Consider the following 16,429-nt stretch of genomic DNA (forward strand, 5'->3'; position numbering starts at 1 on the left):
TCTGACTTCCTGCCGTCTCTCCTTCCATGGTCTCTTGGTGATCTTAACACATGGGGAGTTTCTTCTCCCCAACTGTATTAGGTGGGAAGTTGGTGAAGACCCGCACTTGAGCCAAACAGCCCTCGCTCAGTGAGGGGCATTTCCCCAACCTTCTTGTTCTGGGCAAAGCCTGCAGACTTGGTTCCTCCTGGCACTTTATGCATTTTCTGGGGCTCACTAAGCTATCCGTGGTTTACAGCCGGGCTCCTCCATGCGGCCCTTGGTTTTATTGCATATGTGGTTGCAGAGAGAACACTTCTGCTACAAAGCTCACACTGCGTTTTGGCAACGGCCCTCTCTCCTCCGCGGCCTCCTCCAGCGTCTTCACTGAGAGGCATTTTCTATTTTAAACTGAATTGCAGCCCACCCTGCACCTCCCCCTGCCTGTCTGCAGAGGTTCAAGGCCTCCTTTAGTCTAAGATGGTGGGTACTCTTGGCTTCTCACCTAAAACAGAGCAGAGAAATTATTTTTGAAGATGGGGAAGATGTCCTACAATGTAATTTTAATCATTTTTTAATACTCTGAAATCACCTCTCCCTCTGCCTCAACCTGCTACCATGAAGCCAGACAGGGAAGACCCCAGGACTGGACATCAGGGCAACCAAGGTCTGGTCTAAACTCCATCTCCAGAAGCTCTCTGGCTCAGGTCACTTGCTCCCTTCTCTTTGGAAGGTGGGGCCAACATACCCCTGCCCAGCCTGCACCCTGCTGGGGTATCACAGGAGGAATGGAAGTTGGAGTGACAGCCCCAGGCTGGCATGCCGTCTCTGCTACTGGGCAGGCTCTTGACTGGGGCGGGCTCTTGCCTCCCTGAGCCTCCATTCTCACCTGGCCCATGAAGAGCCTGTTAGTTCCTCTCAGGGTGGTTAGAAGAAGCAGAGAGCATGGAAAAAGTAATTAGCCTACTCCATTATTCATCAAGAAACTAGAATGAGAGGCCAGGGAAAGGCCATTCTTGCCAGGAAGCCCCCGGCTCCCTCCGTGAGGGGGGCAGGTCTGGGTGAGGCTACAGCTCAGTCTCAGGGACACAGCAGGGCTCAAGTCCCTCCCTCAGCCAAGGCTCCAGAAAGTTGGGGTCCCCATAACTTTGCTCCTGTGACCTTCCATAGATGTGGGAAGAGGCCATCAGTCTGTGCAAGGAGCTGGCTGAACAGTACGAGATGGAGATCTTCGACTACGAGCTGCTCAGCCAGAACCTGGTAAGGCGCCCTGGCCCTGGGGTAGGCCTCCTCTCCCCACAGATGTTGCAGAGGAGGAGGCTGGAGGCCAGGGGGGTTAGGAAAACAGAAGAAGAATGGAGGTGGGGCCTGAGTGAGGCGAGTGTCTCTTCCCGTTGTTTGGATGGAGCGTTAAGTACCTGTGTAGCACTGGGGCAGCTGCTGCTGCTGTGAACCTGTTCAACACTGCTACATTTGCAAAAAACACTCCCACAAATCACTAAACCAATTAAATAAAAACACTTATTTGTGCTTTTTGATGAGCAGATAAATCACATTAAAATGCTCCCCAACTGGCTTTTCCCTCAGAAGCATGTCAAGGCCCAGGACTTGGTAGGGAGTAGAAAGTGGAGGAGCCAGACTGTCCTGCCTGTGCCGCAGAAGCCAGGACATGGCGGGGAGTTGGCCTCTGCAAGGAAAAGGCAGAGCACTCACCTGCTCCCTGTCCTGTCCACACCCCACAAATTTCCTGGATGCCTGAGTGCCAGGACTTCAGGGCCTCTTCCAGTCCACTGAGACAAGCCAGTCTAGGTGTTTCCAGAAAATGATAAAACGAGAGTCTGAATGTCAAGAGGAGTGATAGCTTTCTTTGAGTGGAGGGTGCAGGTGTGAAGAGCTGGTTAAAAACAACTGAGCTGTTAGCTGCTCTAAGACACGTAAGCTATGTTGCAAGTACACACACAGGTGCTTGCACTGGGAGACCCTTAATACCTGCCCCATGGGCACATCTGCATAGGTGTTTGTGGACATGGAAGCATGCGTGCCTTCCAGACACTTGCCTTCATGCACAAACACACAGACACACACCTATGATACACATCCCTGCACAGATCCCGGGTCATCCAGGCTCCTGTCTAGATCCACACGTCAAGTTGAAATTACCACTGATTTTGAGGTGTGCGCGTGTGTGCACGTGTGTGCACCTGTAGGCATGTAGACCACATCAGGGTTTCTATAGGGCCAACAGCCATTGTAAGATGCCATGAAGTGTAGGGTAAGATGGTTTTGGAGATGTCAATATATAAGAAATGCACACCTCTTGGGATTGATGAAATATGTCAAGTGTGCATACACAGGAAGACCATCTGCATCCAGAGACACTCATCCATTTGTGTATCCTCACAAGCATACACCAAGTGTGGGCGGAGTGTGAGCATGATCACCATGGTGGGTCCCCAGGAAGTAGCTGCCTGAACTTGGTTCTGTGCTTCCTGGAGGGAACCTGCAACCTGGAGGGACTTGTGGGATAGTGGTGAGGAGATGCAGGTAAATAAATGAGCGCAGGTGGAGCACAGGACCTGGCTTGCCCTGCACAGAGCTGTCCTATTAGATTACAGACACAGCCGCAGGTGCACCATTCTGTGCACGCGGCATGTCGATCTTGACTGTGGCCTCTTTGGGTGGAAGGTACCTTGGATGCGCATCTGTGTTGTCACAGCCTGTGTTTTCTTCTTCCAGATCCAGCAGGCAAAATTTTATGAGAACATCATGAAAATCCTCAGGCCCAAGCCAGACTACTTTGCCGTCGGCTACTACGGCCAGGGATTCCCCTCCTTTCTGCGGGTGAGTTTGCAGGAAGCTCTGGCTAGGGAAGCAGGATGGTGGCATTTCAGGTGTCTCTTTGTCCTTTGAGGATCTGCTCCTGCTCAGATAGAAGCTCACAGCTCAGAAGCCAAGCTTTCCTCTGTCCCGAGTGCTGCCACCACCCCCAGGAGTCCTCAGCCACTCTTCCTGTCAGAGCCACCGCATCAGTCACCTGCGGTGTGTCTCTACAGCAACAAGGGCTTCCTGGAGAGGTTGTGAGCTCCCTCTGTTATTGGAAAGAAGAATTCAAAGAGACTGGAGGATGAGAGCTGCCCAGGGGTCCATACACAGCAGCTCTCAGGAGTTTTAGTCATAGGGTCTTGTTGCTCTTAAAAGTACTGAGAACCCCATATGGTACATGTGTTTTATGCACACGTACCATATGAAAACTAAGAAAAAGATTAAAATAATTAGTAATTTATTTTAAAATAACAATAATAAACCCACTACCTCTTAACATAAATTGTACATTTTTTAAGGAAAAATAGCTGTATCTTCCAATTTTAAAAAATAAGGGAAAAAAGCAAGATTGCTTTACAATTCTGCAAATCTCCTTGATGTCTGGCTTCAGGAAAGAGCTAGGTCCTCATCTGTTGTGGTCACACATCACAGAGCCTCTGAAGACCTCCGCCTTCTCCCGTGAGAGAGCAAGGGTGGGAAAGGCAAAGACAGCTTTTAAACTATCGTGAAACGGTTCTGATTTTGTGAGCCTCTGGAAAGGTCTTGGGGACCCTCAGGGTTCCTGGAGCATTGTTTCTGAACCACTGTGCGAGAGGCCCATTTATCCACGATGTGGAGGGATGAGGTCACCTGTCAACTTCCTTCCAGTCCCTGAGTTTATGGTTCTATTCTGGGCACAGAGAGAGCTCAAGGAAAGAGCAGACCTGACCCCTGACCTCACTCGGCCTACAGCACAGTCAAGGAGCTAAGTCACCATGGTTATCAAGGGGGTATGGTTACCATGGTGGAGCCACGGGAGTGATGTCATGAGCACCTGATGGCGTAGCCAGGGAGGCTCTCCTGGGTGGAGTGGAGGTGGCTTCCCAAACTGATGTCACCTCAGGGTCCCCTGAGCAATCTGTTCAGAACATGTGTTCCTGGGCCCAGGTCCTGTAGGCTCCATCTCAGGGGACTGGGGTGAGGCCTGGGAATCTGGACTTTGTTTTACTTCCTCTCTCCCTGCCCTCCTTCCTCCCTAGGTCCCCTTCCTTTACTCTATTGCTCTTAAAAAATCTGTTTATTTTTTAATTGATACCTTATCATTATACATAAAATCAGAATGCACTGTAGTCCATGCACCCAGTATAATTTGGTCAACTTCATTCCCCAGTCCTTCCCCTTTCTTCCCTCCTCCCTCAATCTTGGTCCCCTGTTTCTATTCTACTGCTTTCCCTTCTGTTTTGGCAAGATCCCCCCTTTTTAAAATTCCTTTTTTCCCCTCTATTTTCCACATAAAAGTGAAAACATTCGACCCTTGGCTTTCTGAGTCTGGCTTATTTCACTTAGTATCATGTTCTCCAGTTCCATCCATTTACCAGCAAATGGCACAATTTCATTCTTCTTTATGTCTGAGTAGAACTCCATTGTGTATATATACCACATTTTCTTTATCCACTCTCTATTGACGGGCTCCTGGGCTGGTTCCTTAACTTAGCTACTGTGGATTGTGCTGGCATGCATGCGTCACTAGAGTATATTGATTTTAGTTCTTTTGGATAAATACCAAGAAGTGGGATAGCTGGGTCACATGGTGGTCCCATTCTTAGTCTTTTGAGGAATCTCCATACTGCTTTCCCACGTGGTTGTGCTAATTTGCAATCCCACCAACAATGGGCAAGTGGGCCTTTTCCCCACATCCTCGACAGCAATTATGGTTATTTGTAGGGAATCTGAACTTTTTTAAAAATATTTTTTAGATGTATGGACCTTTATTTTATTCATTTACTTATATATAGTGCTGAGAATCGAACTCAGTGCCTCATACATGCTAGGCAAGCGCTCTACCACTGAGCCTCAGCCCCAGCCCCGGAATCTGAACTTTTAAAGGTTTCCTGGGCTCTTCTGATGGTGCCAGGGTTGGAGGTCTGGTGTACAGAGGCCAGAGAGACTTGGGCAGAAGGACTCAGGGACCATTAGAGGCAGCACACCTAGCACAGATGCTTTCTAGAACAAGGCTTCTCGGCCTTGGCACTGTTGACATCTTGGGCCCATCCTGCTCGGTCGTGGGGACTGTCCTGTGTGTTGCAGGATGTTTAATGGCATCTCTGGCCTCTGCCCCAGTTCTCAGTCGCACTCCTCACCCTCAGCATGACAACCAACAAATGTTTCCAGACACTGCTAGTGTCCCTTGGGCACAGACACTGGTTGAGGACTGCTGGTCTAGAAGAGGCTGACGTGGCTGAGGAAGGGTAAAGAGAATGTTTTGGGGAGCTCATGGCCGAAGCCAGGAGAAGAGGTCTTGACCATTTTGTCCCCCCAGGCCCAGCCCACGTCACATTAAAGGCCAGGAGGGAAACATTGTGGCCACATAAACAGGACAGTGGGTATGATGGGGTGCAACATGAGGAAAAAAGTATTCTGGAAGCTCCACGTGGGATGGTCTGCAGAAGATTCTCTGCGTGCACACTCTTCCCTTCCTGGAAGGAGCTCTTTAAAGAAGCGGCACACCCCGCTAGGTCAGGAGTTGAGCTCCTCCCTCCTCTGGTGGGAAACTGAGGGGACAGGGAGCCATCGAAGGCCCCCCAGCCCCATGCTCATTTCATAAGCCTTCCAGCCATGATTGGGCCACATCCTCCACATCAGGAGGCTCTGAGGTCTCTGATGGGTGTCACTTCCTTGCAGAACAAAGTGTTCATCTACCGAGGGAAGGAGTATGAGCGAAGAGAAGACTTCCAGCTGCAGTTGATGAGCCAGTTTCCCAACTCGGAGAAGATGAACACAACTTCTGCCCCCGGAGACGACGTGAAGAACGCCCCAGGCCAGTGTATCCTTGGACATTCCAGCCACGGTGCTGGGCATGAGCAGCACTGTGGGCACCTCAGCCCGTAGAGCTCAGAGCTGCTGCCCACCCTGGTGTGCCAGTTTTAGTGTCCAGCATGGGATCTAAAGAGCCCATCTCAGTACAGCCAGCCCTCCGTGTCCAAGGGTGCTACACCCCTGGATTCAGCCAACCACAGACCAAAAATATTTGGGGTGGAAAAACACAGTCTGTGCCAAATGTGAACCGACTTTTTTCTTGTCATTATTCCCTTATATAGCAGCTCTTCACCTAGGATTTACAGTGTATTAGGTACTATAATGACTTAAAAGTATTAGAAGTCATTTAGTAAGGCCTTTAACATGTACAGGAGGATGTGAGACTACTAAGCCATTTTATGTAAGAGATTTGAACATCCTGGGATTTTAGCATCTGCTGGAACCAACCCTCGGGTGTACGGAGGATGACTGTGCACTCTGAATGCAGCACCCAATGACCCATGCAGTCTCTCCTCAACTGTTGGCTCTCATGAATACTCTGAAGTCCAGATTCTGCCAAGCATCAGACAACGCTAAACTTACTAAGGGGTCCTGTCTTCAGGGAGCTTAGAAGGTAGCAAGTAAAATAGACTCTGAACAACGAAATGCAGGATTAAATATTTATGACAATATGATCCTTGCAGGACACTGTGGGAAGGAGCACAGATGTTTTCAAGGACTGAAAGGACCCCATATTGCTGTTACAATAAAACCAAACTCCTAAGCAGGGCTGCAAGGCTGTCCACTCTCTGACCACTGCTTTTCCCTCTGGCCATACCAGTTCCTTTCTGTTCCTTAAACATGCCCAATTGTCCCCACCTCTAGGCCTTCTCTGGTCCCTTTGCATAAATTGCCCTTCCCCAATTTCTTAGGCAGCTGGCTCCTGCTCACCTGTCAGATCTGAACTTGGCTTCCCTCCTGGCAGAGGCTTTCCTTGGTCACCTTTTCTAAAGTGGCCTTATCAGGACTCCCCAGGACCATGTTTTCTCACACTGTGTTTGTTTCTCTGGAGAATCGACCTTCATCTGTATTCCTCACGTGCTTCTTGAAGGCACATGAGATGAGGGTAGAAGTTGGCACCAAGAGAATGATGTTTGTTATGCCCCGTTCCTGCACTGTGGCCCTCGCCCACGAGCCCTGGCACCCAGCCCACTGCCAGGAGAGGTTTGTTGATTAATAGAAAGAAAGAGAAAAATGAGAGAAAGCAGAAAGAGAGAGACGGAGAAGGAAGGAGGGAGCAGGGCAGAACCGCTGGCTGCCGGGCACAGAGCAGGGCAGAGGTGACAGTGCGTGAGCAGGATGCAGACCCGTGTTCCCAGGGCCAGGAGCCACACTGACTCCGGGCAGGAGGCAGGGTTCAGGGCTGGCTGCTGAGCCAGGAGCACCTTGACCCAGCCTGGCTCCCCTACATTGCGCCCTTTAGCACAGATTAAGTTACAGCCTTTAAAACGGATTGACAGGTTGCGTGGCTGGGCCCTTCAGTCTGCCAAACCTTAATCCAAATATTTTTCCCTGGGGTGATAAATATTCATCTGTGACCTTTTTATTATGCTTGCCTGCCCTTCATGGCTGCTCTGCCACGGGCATTTGCAGGAAGAGATGCAACTGGTGGTGGCGCCCGCTGGTTGCAGGAGAGGGCGTGGCTGCCAGCAAGACAGGGATTACACCGGGGCCTGCCAGGTGGACATGCTGGTGTGGAACTGCGCATGCTCGTTTAACTAGGGCAGGGGAGGGGTAGGTGTTCCTGGACCAGGTCATCATAGTTGGGACTCTGAGGCCTGAGTCAGTGCCAGGAGCCAGGTAGAAAGGCAAAGGGAGAGGGCTGACATTTGCTAACTGTCCTCTTGGTGAGACAGAATGCTTTATAACCATTATTTCTTTAAACCCCATAAAATGCTGTATGATGGGTGTTAATTTTCCCTGTTTCACAGAGAAGGAATATGTGAGGCAGAGAGAGAGAAAGTAATTTGCCCATGGTTATAAAGCTGGTTAGAGATGGAGTTGGCATTTGAATCCTGAGATCTATATGTCTCTAAAACCGTGTTCTGTCACACCATCAGTTTTCGAAAAGCTGATGAATAGAGTGTGCTGACCTCTTCTGCGCCCCAGCCCCTTGATACACCCATCTTCACCTTTCCTCATGACCATCCTGTGAGGGGTCAGCAGTACTCTCTGCATTTCGTGACTAAGAAAGTCAGGGCTCCAGGATCTTTAGCAGCTCAAGGTCACGGTGAGGAAGCAGCAGAGCTAGGGATCGAGTCCAGGCCTGCTTTCTACCAGGATCTTGAACTCTTAGCTCTCTTGCCCTCACTTATTAAAAAGTGGCCAAGCAATTTATGGGTCTCATAGTTGGCTCATATTGACACCCAGCTGGCAGAAGATGTTTGAAAGCAAAGGTCTCTGTAGGTCTACGGTTGCCACAATTCCATGCATGGATCCCAAGTGGCAGGAATGACAGGCCAGCTTCACCCACATTCCTCTGGCACACCTAAGATGCTGATGTCAAGCCTGGATCCTCCTGTTGGATCAAGGCCAGTGGCCAAGTTCAGTAGACATGGCCTAGAACCTTCTCTAATAGAGGGGTGGGCAAGCTTGCTGTAGAGAGCCACATGGGGCATGTTTTAGTCTTCGAGGGCCATGCCCTCTGTGTCATAAGCCCTGTACCCTGCTGCCTGGCTGGAGAGCAGCCACTGCTGATGCACAGGTAGCTGGGCGTGGCCGTGCTCCAGTTACACCTTCTCTATGGGCACTGAAATTTTGCACTTGCTCTGCTTTTCACACTTTATTATCATGTCACAAAATACTCTTTTTCCATTAGTGATTTTAAAATAAAAAATCCATGCTTAGCTTGTGGACCATATAGAAACAGGAGATAAGCTGAATCTAAATCACAAATAGTTGGCTAGTTTCTGTCGTAGGCTAATCCAGAGTGACTCCCTCCCAGGGTAGGCTGGTGGCCACAGGGCTTAAGAAAAAAAATGGTTTTCCTGATAAATGCTTCCATCTAGAGTGGTCCATTTAGGTTCAACATTGCCCTCTTTCCTTCAATGTGGAAATACTCTCTAAAGGTAAAAACTAGTAAATCCCCAATAAAGTAGCCTAGAGTAAATTTATCAATGAGAGGCAATTGAATTGAACTTGGAATTTGGTTTTAGCCATTTATTGTGTGTCAAAAAGTTAGAGCCTCTTCCATCAGAAAGCTTTCCCTCTCCGGGAGATGGGGTGGCAGGAGAGGGAGGAAGATGGTAGCTGAAAACTGATCCTACAGAAAGTACTGACCAGTGCCTGGACATCCAAGGAAGGAAAACAGCTTCCAACTAGGGTGAAGTTAGTCTTCATGGACTCTGGCATTTGACATCTCCCTGAAGGGTTCACAGGGGAGGCACGGTAGTAGAACAAAATATTCCAAGCACAGGGAATAGTAGACTCTGTTGAATATCCAGAGATAATGGTGGAAACCTGGGTTATACCCACACCGATGTAACTCTGAGAGCTAGCAAGAGTATCAGACCCGGGGATACATTTAAAGTTATGGTTCTCTTTGGGTAGAAAAGAGGGAGGAAAGCACTTGAATATCTAAAAGAAGAGATGAATAAAGAAAAAAATGGAAAGTAAGGAAAGAGAACAGTGGTTGGGATCGGACCAGTGAACCACTGAATTTGTTCATTTCATTTGCCGCATTCCCAGCTTCAAATGAATGAAGACAGGTCCAGAATAGCCATGACCATGACCTGGCCCACAGAGTGCCTCTCCAGATCTGTGCCCATGGCAGGCATCACTAATCAAGCTTGGAACTCGTTCCCACTAAGGCTGAACAAGACTCTTTACAATCCTGGCGCAGGATGTTGGAGTGCACGTTTGCATGTTCTAATGCAATACTTCTCAGCTTTATGGTGCACATGAATCACCCAAGGATCGTTTAAATCAGATTCTGACTCAATGTCTTGAGATATGCTCTTTCTAACAACTCTGATGATGCTATGGGGCTAGCTGGAGGGCCACCTTTGAGTGACAAGTCTAAAGAATTCTGAGCATAGGGTTAAAAGACCCAAGTGCAAACCCACACTCTGTTCTTATAAGTTGTGTGACCTTCAACAAGTTGCCAGACTTCTGTGACCTCAACAGGGATGATTTAGGTTAAATGCCATCCAGTGGAATTGGAGATTAAATAAGACCATGAGGAGAGGTACTCTGCAATTGATGGGGAGCTATAAATCCATTAGATGGTGTTATTGTTAATGATAATATAACAATAATAATTATGATTACCCACCACTAACCAACTCTGTTATCAGGAGCAGAGCCCTGAGATAGGGTTGCCAGGTGATTGGCAGCCCTGTTAAGGACCATGGCGACTGCTAACTGGTCACTAGCACCTTGTTAGAGGCCAGCAACATGCAGTTGATCCTTGAAAAATGAGGGCTTCCAGAAGGAATGGCCTGTAAGCTCTCAGCTGGAACTGGTGAATTTGGGACTGTCCCTGTGGTCAGCAGACTTGTGTTTCAAGTCCTTAACTTCAGGGACTCCAGATATCCAGTGTTTTACTGTTCAGCCTGTCCTAGATGAGCACCCACGGTTCAAGAACAAGCCAGTGCCTGACCAGATCATAAAGTAAGACCCAGAGCCCACTGGGAAGAGGAACAGGGGCGGGAACTCAAAAAGGGTGTCCTGCTTAGGTTGTAGCAAGGCAGCCCCAGAGCCCTTCTTCACCTTGGCCAATCTGTTCCCCCTTTTCCTCTTGGGAGAAGCCCAATTAACAGGACTCTGTCCCCAACCAGGCTGAGACTGGAGGTGGATGGGAGGGCCAGGTTGTGGCTAACTCTGCAGCATAGCAAATCCTCAGTGGCATTGTTGGAATCACTGAATTGGACATAGAGAGCTGTTGCTCAGGCTGATCCCTGAGTGGCCCCAAGGAAACTGCAGCCAGAATGTGGGCTATTCAGGTGACAGGAGGGTTGGGGATTGGGAGACATGGTCAGGCAGCTTGGACATGATGAGCACATTCTCCCAAAGGGACCTCTTTTAGCATTGGGTGAGTTTGGCCGTTGACAGTGGGCGTGCTCAGACTACAATAGAGGAACCGGCATGGAGGCAGGTATCAATCCGTCCCACACCAGATTGCAAGGTCACCGATGAGGCCAAGGGAGACAATCTGTGGGGCACTAAGCTGTACCCCCACAGCTGCCCAGACCATCCCCCACCTGTGTCCCAGACCCAGGTACCCAAGAGCATCTGCATGTCTTAGAGTAAGACTTCCTCTCTGGGTGGAGCCGTAAACAGCAGGAGCTCCTTTGGGAGGGGAAGGGCCTCCTCTGCAGGGGGACACAGGCCCTGGAGCAGCCTCACTCTCTTGCCACAGTAGAGCAGGGGTGGCCAAGAGAATTGGAGCCTCCCTCACCCTCTTGGTCAGGCTCCCACGGACAGGAGACAACAGCTCACAGCTAGCACCGTGCCCTGCTGGAAATGTTGTTAGAAAACCCTGCTGGAGAGTCAGGGAATGATTTGGGGGATGACTATGACTCTTGAAGAAATCCCTGGAGGCTACTCCTGGGACACTGAGCACATCCCTCTGAATCTCTAGATCCTTTACTGGGGCCACAGGAAATGACCAGCCTGCCCCATCTGCATTCAACTCCATGGCCATTATTCTTGGGGTGCCGGGTTCTTAGAAGGGCTTAAGACGATTCTGCCCCTCTCAGTCTCCCCGCCAGGAAAGCCTGTGCAAGGGTCACTGTTATGGAGCCCAGAACATAGACCCTAAATGTAAATGCTGCCACAAGGACTCTGCCAGACCTGAGGTTACTGTAATGGATTTCAGGTGCAGGGGCCAACGGGAAGTTAGCTGCTGGGCCTGGCCACCAGGAGACTCACCTTCTTTCTGTCTTTCAGCTTTTACAAATCCAACTATGTGCAAAGGTTCCACTACTCCCGGCCTGTGCGCAAGGGGACAGTAGACCCTGAGAATGAGTTTGCTGTGAGTAGGTCCCCTGCCCTACGCTACCAGGGTGTGGATCCACCAGCCCAGAATGGGAGAACTTGACCCAAAATTATAGAAAAGGAAACAAATGCCCAAAGGTTTGATGGCACCCATTCCCAGCCTCATCTCTTTCCCCATCCCACATGTCCCCTGAGTGCCTGTCAAGTGACCTTATCAGTCACAGGACATTCAGGCACTTCAGGAGGTAAAGCCCAGATTAAGCAGAGGTCAAACCTTCCAGTACATACCAATAAGAAGCCACAATGATGTGGTCACCCGTATGCCCTGTGTGCTAGTCCCTGGTGTGTGTGAGTGTGTGTGTGTGTGTGTGTGTGTGTATTTCCAGCTGGGACCTGTCTTCCATCCCTAAGTCTGAGGCTGAAGTTAGAAGGTGCTTTGAGTTTCTCTCTGCTCTTTGCCTCTGTATTTCTTAATATTTTGGGAGTCACCATCCCTTTGAGAATCTAATGAACATTATGGGCCCTCCCCACAGAAATGCATCTGGACAAGTTCAATATTCCCTGAAAATTCAGACTCCAATAAATCCAGTTAGAACTTACTTGGCCTAAGTCCAGAGAGAGCTTCAGATTCACATTGGCTGAGAAGTTTTCGGGGTGGGGCGAGAGTGTTTCTGGATCTTGCAATATTTCCTCTGCTTTTGGGTGGATGGGAGGTCCTGGGGCTGGCTGGGTCTCTGCCAAGCTACTCTGATGCCCAGGTGTCATAAGTGTGTTGCTCTCCTGCCTCGTACCCTTCCCCAAACAGTCGATGTGGATTGAGAGGACCTCCTTCGTGACTGCCTACAAGCTGCCGGGCATCCTGCGCTGGTTCGAGGTGGTTCACATGTCCCAGGTGAGTCTGGGTTCAAATTATGGCAGACACACAGACAGCCACATTTCTGGCCAGAATCCAAATGCTTGAACTCTCTTATGCAGATGGCATATACTTCGCCTCTCCACAAGCCTTAGGTTCCCCATGTCCTCTGGCAGCTAAGAATCTTGCTATTCCAGAGGAAGGTCCACTGTGGCTGTGAGGAGACCTTATAAATGGGGACTCATTCAGGATGTCTTACTTATCGAATCATTCAAAACCCATTTCATGAATCCCAGCATCTGTCAAGTGCTGTTCTAAGACCTGAAGATTCTGAAATGGAGCTTGCATTCTAAAGGGGAAGACAGACTGAAGAGTCAAAACAATACATACTATGTTGGTTGGTGATAACCAAGATGGAGAAAAATAAAACAGAAAAGTGATGGAGGAAGGGTGGCTATTTAAAATAGCATGAGCTTCCCTGTCAAAAGGTTTAGAGCAAAGATCTGGAGGAGATTAGGAAGTGGCTGTGGAGCCAGAGCACATTTTTATCCAGATCAGAACAAGTGAAGGGTGAATAACAGTATTCTGCTTCTAGACCATCAGTAGGACCTCATCTTTTCTATAAGTGAAAAAGTTATGGGCAAAAGGACATGGTCTGACTGATGTTTTTGAGCTTCTGGATTGTTAGTCTGTCCCCAATGCCCACTTCCTTTCCAGTGAGCCCGCAGCTTGGTAGCCCTCCAACCCTTTTTATAGACATGGCCTAGACCTCGAGAAAGCTGAATAAGAATGAATACAGCAACAAAAACTTTTGAGCATGTACCCAGCTGCTCACTTGCACCATCTGACTTGAACCCAGCGACCCTGTGAGGCTGACATTGTTCTCCCCATTGTACCGGTGAGGGGCTGAGCTGCAGAGTGAGCTCCCGGGTTGTTCAAGGTTAATAAACAAGGTGAATCCCAGATGAGCCACCTGGACTGGTCTCATTCTCTCCTTTTCCTCCAGAGTGACCCCAGCCTACCCTAGCACACAGTGCCCTGGAAAGGAAAGAAGTATGCATGCCCTGGGTTTGGGATAAGTTTTAGCAAGTGTCCCAGGCACTGTGTCACATGCTGAATGGCCTTATCCATGTAATCCTCAAAATACCCTGGGAGATGCATACTGTCAGCCCTCAGCAGGCCCAGGCTCCTGCCATGGCCCAACCAACCACAAATGGAAAATACTCGGGGTAAAAATTATATCTGAATGGAATGCATACAGACCCTTTTCTCTTGTCATTTTTCCCTAAACAGTGCACTGTAACAATATTTATACAGCATTTGCTTTGTATTAGGAATCATAAGTCATCCAGAGACCATCTGCGATATGTGGAAGGATGGGCACATACCAAATACTGTGCACTTTTGTATAAGGGACCGGGGCCTTCATAGACTCCAGTGTCCTTGGAACGTCATGGAACTCATCCCTCAGGAATGCCAAGGGACATTATTATTAATCCTTTTTTTTTTTTTAAGGTGAGGAAGCAGACAGACACTTTCCACCGATTGGTGGCCTCTGTCCCTTAGCTCCAGCAGAGCCTTGTGCTCTGGCAGGGCTTAGCAAGGTGCCTCTTCTTCCATGACTCCTGTTACTCTGTAGGCAAACAGGGAGCACATTCCAGTGCTCCTCACTCCTTGGCCCTTATCACCTCCTGATGGACTGAGTAGTTTTCCTATGTGTTGATTTTTAACATTAATAGAATATTAAATATAATGTGTTAGACAAGTTCCATCAGTATATCAATTCCAGGAAGATGGAGATTTTTCCTATTTTATTCTCTGCCATATTCCAAATGCCAAGAGTAGTCATGAGCCCATGATAGATGCTCAAGGATATTTAAGTAAATCGATGAGTTTAATAAAATGCAGACACCCATCATATCTGAATTGCATCTTTCTTTGTGACCTCAGCATTATGAAATTAGGGAAGAAATATTAAAAAACTTTATTTTTTTATCCCAATATCTTCTAGTAGAAGGAGTTGGAAAAACACCCCAAAAGTTGAGTAGAACAAATTCATTTTTTGTGGCCTAAGATGAGTTACTAAGGACTTCAGAATGCCTCAGACTTAGAAGTTTAATGTTTGCTAAGTGAATTCATTTCTCAGCCCATTTTTTAATTATATGAACTTGCATCTTGTTTCCTTTTCTTTCTTTCATAAATTGCCATGACCCCAGTATGGTTTGTATAGAGACATGAGTTCCAACGGCCTTGCTGTGTATGTTCTGCATATTTATTGAGGGCTTTTACTCATTCTTGGCCCTGAGAAATGTAGTCTTTACAATGAGCCCAAGTCTGGGGGTCACTCGAATCTACTCGGTCATTAATGAGCTGTATGACTCAGGTTGGCTGAGCACTGTTTCTTTTCTTCTTAGTTTGCATTATCTGGGAAATAGGGATTGCAAAACTATGGAATTTCAGAGCTGAAAGGGATGCCAGGGTCAGTAGGTCCCAAAGCTAGAAATTCAAGTGTCTTCCGAGTTCGGCAAGATAAGGTAAATAAACGAGTCACATGAAGACCACAGGGGCTAGTGGAGTCTGTGGCCAGCTGCAATGGCAACTCCTCCCCCAACTCAATTTAACCTGGAAAAATTAGAATCACTGTGCTTGCTGAAGGACAGACCCCGTGGACTGGGTTTGGCCTGCTGTTAGCCAGTGTCTTTCCTGATTCTCATCCAGCTGTACTGTTTCACCTCTGAGGAGACTGAGACTCAAGGATGGGACTTGAACAGCCAAAGCCATCAGTGTTGGAGTCCGAGGTGGTTATGAGCACACCACACGGATGTATGAAGGCTGTACTGGTGGGATGCCGTCAAACAGTTTTAAAGGCTACCTAACAGCCAGGGATTGTAAGCACGTCCTCTTTCTGTCTGAGCCCCTCCCCTTTCACCTGTACATTTTTTTTCCCCAAAGCACTTTCCCTTAATCACTCATTTTTTTGCTTCACATCAAGTAGACCAGGGGTGTTGTACCTACACGGTCCATAGACAATTGAGGCTCAGCTGAGGAAGCAGAGGGCTTTACAAAGTCCCAGCCACAGTTGGTGGCAGGTTTGGTAATGTGGGATCTACATGAGGGGCTGCCTTGGGAATCAGGAGCACCTGACTTCTCGCCTCACCTGCTACCACCTGCCCTCCATCAAGCACCGAGCCCTGTGGCTGGAGGGGGTAAATAGGAACACCTGGGCTGGCAGGAGAAGACGATGGATAGTGGACCCATCCCCATCACCATGGTCATTAATTGTGTGCCTGTTACAAGCTCCTGGAACCACACCTTTCGCCAAATACACGCCCCGTCACCCTTCTCTGGGAGTTATAAATTTGGTCTACATAAATGCCCTTAGGTGGGAAGCCAAAGTTATTCTCATTCTCATTCTCCATTCCCGATGGCTATAATGAGGACAGATTTGGGACTCCAAAAATATCTTCAAAAATAAAGAGGAAAGCCAGTCTACAGGTCTTTCCATTTTTAATGACTTGCTGCAAAGCCCGCATCTTTCAGGCCTGCCAGGATATTGGTGAACTCCAGGTACAGAGCTGGGCTTAGTCCAATCATGCTCCCGGATTCTCTTTAGAATTTAGTCAAGACCTTGGCCCTGTGGAGCTCTGCAGGGTTGGTCTGCACGTGTGGCATAACTAACCCATGGGGTTCAACTTGTGGAATGGGGACTGCAGCAGTGCCAGGCTGAATGGCACTCCCCTCTGGCTGACGCTGTGTGTGTGCTCATGTGAGGGGGTCTATGGT

General features: G+C 48.6%; 1 protein-coding gene across 1 annotated transcript in view; it reads left to right on the forward strand.

Moving 5' to 3' along the window:
* Dock2 (dedicator of cytokinesis 2) overlaps window positions 1-16,429 on the forward strand; it is a 402,443-nt gene that overhangs the window by 354,764 nt on the left and 31,250 nt on the right. The window contains exons 39-44 of the mRNA XM_077797775.1: window positions 1,150-1,239; window positions 2,716-2,820; window positions 5,683-5,824; window positions 10,386-10,467; window positions 11,746-11,830; window positions 12,599-12,685. Of these exons, the coding sequence (XP_077653901.1) occupies window positions 1,150-1,239; window positions 2,716-2,820; window positions 5,683-5,824; window positions 10,386-10,467; window positions 11,746-11,830; window positions 12,599-12,685 (591 nt within the window). The remainder of the gene's footprint in view (window positions 1-1,149; window positions 1,240-2,715; window positions 2,821-5,682; window positions 5,825-10,385; window positions 10,468-11,745; window positions 11,831-12,598; window positions 12,686-16,429) is intronic.

This window comes from Urocitellus parryii, chromosome 1 (assembly GCF_045843805.1).
Source record: "Urocitellus parryii isolate mUroPar1 chromosome 1, mUroPar1.hap1, whole genome shotgun sequence".
Taxonomy (NCBI): domain Eukaryota; kingdom Metazoa; phylum Chordata; class Mammalia; order Rodentia; family Sciuridae; genus Urocitellus; species Urocitellus parryii.